Source organism: Panicum virgatum, chromosome 7N (assembly GCF_016808335.1).
Source record: "Panicum virgatum strain AP13 chromosome 7N, P.virgatum_v5, whole genome shotgun sequence".
Classification (NCBI taxonomy): Eukaryota; Viridiplantae; Streptophyta; class Magnoliopsida; order Poales; family Poaceae; genus Panicum; species Panicum virgatum.
The window spans coordinates 2,289,309-2,294,074 of NC_053151.1; the positions used below are offsets into that span (position 1 = coordinate 2,289,309).

At 46.6% G+C, this 4,766-nt stretch overlaps 1 protein-coding gene across 1 annotated transcript; it reads right to left on the minus strand.

Moving 5' to 3' along the window:
* Nucleotides 1-430: 430 nt before the first annotated feature.
* Nucleotides 431-4,260, minus strand: LOC120681963. The gene is made up of 2 exons (XM_039963665.1): nt 1,102-4,260; nt 431-990 (listed from the first exon to the last, which is right to left on the minus strand). The coding sequence occupies exons 1-2, from the start codon at nt 4,029-4,031 to the stop codon at nt 987-989; spliced, it is 2,934 nt and encodes a 977-aa protein (XP_039819599.1). The 5' UTR covers nt 4,032-4,260; the 3' UTR covers nt 431-986.
* Between the last annotated feature and the right edge of the window lie 506 nt (nt 4,261-4,766).

Here is a 4,766-nt window from a genome sequence, read left to right on the forward strand (position 1 = left end):
TGCTGAATCAGAAAACAAAAACTGTACCCCTTCTCAAGCAAAATCAAGAAATCGTTAGTGCGATGGCACTTCAGTGTTGCAGCACAAACTAAATTCTTTTGTGATGGCCATGGCAAAACATGTGCTGCTCGATATAGAGCCTTATCAATATCGTTTTTACCAAGTAGAAACAGATGCATGGCAAACATCTCCCAGCATCAGCTCAATGAACATATGGAAACAGGAACTGTCTCCGTACTCTAGCAAAATGCAGTATTCGTCAGAGTGGTGGCACTTCAGTGCGTGTTGCATCACAAGTTGGTTCTTTTGTTCGATAGAAACAGATGCAATGGATACAAACAACTCCTGGCACCAGCTCGCAAGAATAATTCACACTCACACACCACAAACGTCATACATTGAATCATAATAAAAGGTTCACAAATCACAAGAGTCTTGAATCAGGCACTCAATTAAACCAGCCGTCTCTTGGTTCATCAGACAGTACATAGCAAACTGAGAGCAGCCACGACCAGCAAACACACACAGAGGACACAGCTGCTGCTCATTAGCTACTGCATACACCTGACGGCGTACCAGGCGCTCATCAATCCAAACAAATCAAACCCACACAACAATCACACATGCAGCAGGTGGACAGTGGCACACCGTGCACCTAGACCCAGCTGCTGCTTCATTGTTCCAACTTCCAACCGCAAGCCACACGCCGGCCGGGTCAGACTGCCTGAACGAAACATGCGTGCAGGCGCACAAACCATGCCGCCATTTTATTCCAAACCACACGGCAACCGCTAGGCCAACACGGCCATCAGCAGCAGAGACAGGAGCCAACCTGAGGCCCCGTGCCTCACACAACAAATCAGCCAAGGCAGTAGCTGAAACCAGCAAACCAAATCAACGGCCATCACGAACAAACCAAACCAGCAATCCACTTTGATCCATGACACAAAGTCACGAACGAAACCCAGCGCCCAAATCTTGAGGGTTCACCTAGGCAATGTGACAACAAGCCGTCAGTTAGTGGCAGAGCTGAAAGATATGGATGGATGTTTGGGCAAACCGATATGCTATAATGCAGAGCACGTTTGTGAAAGTAGGTACCTGAGGACGGTGCCTCTGAGGAGGCGCCTCGGCCGGTAGTAGCGTGAGTGCACGGGCGGCTCGAAGAGGTCCGGGTGGTGGCCGGCGGCCAGCCCGTCCCACTGCAGCGCGTCCCACACGTCCTTCTCCATCTCCACGGTCGGCTTCTTGAGGCCGGGCTCGCGGCCCTGCAAGGACGGCAGCCGGCGCAGGCCAAAGCAGCCTCTGATCCTGATGGTCTTGAGCTTGGGAGCGAGCACCTTGACCTTGCAGATCTGTTGCAGCTTCGGCAGGTCGTGGAAGTGGATGGTGGTTAGCTTCGGGAACGGTACGCCGTGGGTGACGATCTCCTCCGGGTACTTCTCGTCCAGCACGAAGACATGTGTGAGGTCGCCGCAATGGATAATGTGGAGGGTCTCCAGGCTGGGGAAGGAGGCAACCCACACGGGCAGAACGAACTGGAGCCTTGGGCAGGAGCGCAGGTGCAAGTGCTGCAGATTTTCAAAGGATGGAGGTGACCGGGAACCTTTGCTCCAAATGCTGCGGGCCTTCTGGAGATCTGATATCCAAACAGTCTCCAGTTCATTTTTGTAATCCTGAGCAGCCGAGGGAAAGACCGTGTCAATGTTGGGGCACCTTTCCATGCGGCACCACTTCAGGCGATGCCGGTTGTACCGTTCAGGCATGCTAGCGCTCGTCGAGGCATCATGCACATGCAACGATCTAGCGAGCTCTGCCATTAGGTAAGATAAATTATCATAACGTACCAATTCATTCTCCAAGCTATGGCACCCATTACTAATCTCAATATGATGACCCAACTGCTGAGTGGGAGGCTGCGGGAAGACCAGCATCGGGGCATCACCAATCTTGGAAAGTACATCACCATACCGGCTCACTACAGCAAAGTGCTGCTGATTACTGTGTTCAATCATCTTCTTACCGGTCGTTTCAAGTTGAACACCTCCACTATACTCAGCCGGAGAAGTGAAGTGGATATTAAAATAAATATCCCTGTGGACTGAACGACCTGCATAACGAGCCACAAGACGATTCAAGGACCTACCAAGCCTCGCGTCTGCAAGAATAGCATGCAACTCTAGCTTTTTTCGTTTCTCTGGATCATACTGGGCAAGAGATGGCCGGATAAATCCATGTGCCCTCTTAGGTCGTGTGTCTATGCACAATAACTCTAGCTTTATCCATTTCATTGGATCATGCGAGGCCCATATTATTGCACGGAGATTCTCACAACCTAGAAGGAAGAGCCGCTTGAGCAACGGGACATCTGCCACCATAGTTGTAAGGTCAAGTACCTTGATTGGACATTCTGAGAGGTCCAACTCCACAAGATTCGGTAGCCCCTGTATAAACAAATTCTCCAACTGTGTGCATCCTTGTAGGGATATCTTGGAGGTTTTGACATCCCTATTATCTGCATGAGGCAGTTGCTTTGGCTCAGAAGATTCTAGATGCAACTTAAATAAAGATGATGTCCAATGGGTTGCTGGTCCATATCCATCAAAGCTAAATGACCTTAGGGAAGAGGGAAGCCCATTCGGCACAACAACATTCTCTAGGCCGTCACAACCATCAAGGATAAGCATCTCGAGGCTCTTTGCCATTGATAAGCTTGTCGGTAGATTTTCCATATCTCTGTTACCTGACAAATCAAGTATTTCCAGATCTACTTTGTCCACAAATGAATTGTAGTAATCTATTGTTGTCTTTGCTTCGTGAGTAGGTTTTATTATCCGAAGCTTTTGGAGGTAAGGGAGCCTTCTCAATACTCTACTTGTTAACTTCCAACACATGAGTCCCTCGATATTTAGCTCCCTGAGGTTGGCCATGATCTCCATCTTTCCTTCAGATAAGATATCGTCCCATTCAGTGTAACGTAAGTCAAGGACCCATAGGCTTTGTAGAAACACCCAATAATCTGTATTGTTTTCTACCCCAACTGTGTTGACATTTGTGCAGTGATCCAAGCCGAGGAATCTCAATCTGTGGCACTGAAGGAAAGGAGGTGATATAAAACTGAATGCACACCAAGAAAGAATTACCACGCCAAGGTTGCTGCAATGTGTAAGAAACCCATTTGGTAAGGCTTGCAGGTTATCCGACTTTTCAAACGCTACGAACAAAGACGATGCACTTTCCAATATATCTTTTGTATCATCTATTGCTGTAATATTCTTCGAGGTGACACAAACCCAATGATGTGGCCTCTTTTTGGGGAAGGAGATATCATCTTTGAACACAAAAAATGGAGCCTCCGGATCTTCCATGAGTTTTGCAAACACTGAACCAAGCAAAGGAGCATCACACACCCAACGTATTTCCTGATGCAATCTATCAATAATCTGCCTTGTTACGTCCCCGGCCTTAATGATCCCATCGCAGGTCCAGTAGTTTGGAGCATGAGCCACCCAAGCAAATCCAGTGATTCTGTGAAAACTACATTGCAAGAACAACTCATACAGGCAACTTTCCATTAACATTATTAGGTCAATGCCTCGCACCCAAGGTTGGCGAGCCACTATGTTGGCGGCTTCTTCACGCAACAGTGACTGAAACTGTGAACTTGTTAATTCGCTGGCCAGCGACCTGGTATAAAGAAGAACTTGGGTGTATCTGAGCTTCCTTCCTATCTCCTCACGGCGATTATGTATGGTCAAAGACTGTCTTTTGAACGTCCATAATATTATGTGGTCGCAATAGCCAGGAGTAATACCAAACCTAGTTACATCAACCTCATCGTCACTTCCATTAAGAAAAATCATCATAAATTTTTTGTCCACCAGGGTTCGGGCAATCACTTGCGAAACACTTGGTATCACATCCCTAGAGCCATGGTCCACACCATTGAAGTCATCATCCTCATCCTGCATGTCAAGCACGGCCATTGTTTCAGGGCCAAGTTTTAGCTCCTCTGCGATTTTCCTTTGCATCACCCTTTTACTTTCCCATGCTGAGCAATCTATGTAAACTATTTTGTCAAGGCATAGTTCTGGAGGAGTTTTCTTAGCTTTGATTGACCGAAGTTCTTGTTCTATGGATCTCAGGACCGGGGCCACCCCAAAGCCACTCCAACCATTAAAATAGATGACCTTTTTGTCTCTGTAGCGCCGAATATAATAAAATATTTTCTCTCTAGCACCGCCAACGTCTCTTGCATCGAAACCCTGCAGTGGAGTAAGCAGGAAACAAGGTGAGGCCACATTAATTCATTGCAGTTTCAGCTAACAATTAGTTAATCCGATACAAATGCATGCTCAGGTAGGGGTGTATGAATCAATGGGCATTATATTGGCGCATGTATAAATCAGCTAGCAGAGAGAATGCAGTGGTGTGTGAAAACTTGTTTGAATTAAAAGTGCCAATGTTTTAGGCCAATCTCAATATACAGTTTCATTGCACAGTTATCAAGACTAAGAACTTGGTAACTATACCGGCTGTGTTTTACGGGAATGGAACTCTCCTCTCATCTGATGAAACCCACAACCTCTATTGAGACGGCCTTACAGTCACACGAACTAGCAAGGTGGCCTACACAATTAGTGCGGGTAGCTAGTCTTTTCTACATCAATATTTGGTTATTTTTATTTTAAAATAAATAGATGCAAATAGTTGTATTTAGTCGTGTCGTCATTGTAACTGACCATGGTATATCTATGCTTTTTTTT

Bases quoted from the DNA above. Each gene is read 5' to 3' on its own strand.
- LOC120681963 (XM_039963665.1), bottom strand. From the start codon at position 4,031: ATGCAAAGGAAAATCGCAGAGGAGCTAAAACTTGGCCCTGAAACAATG.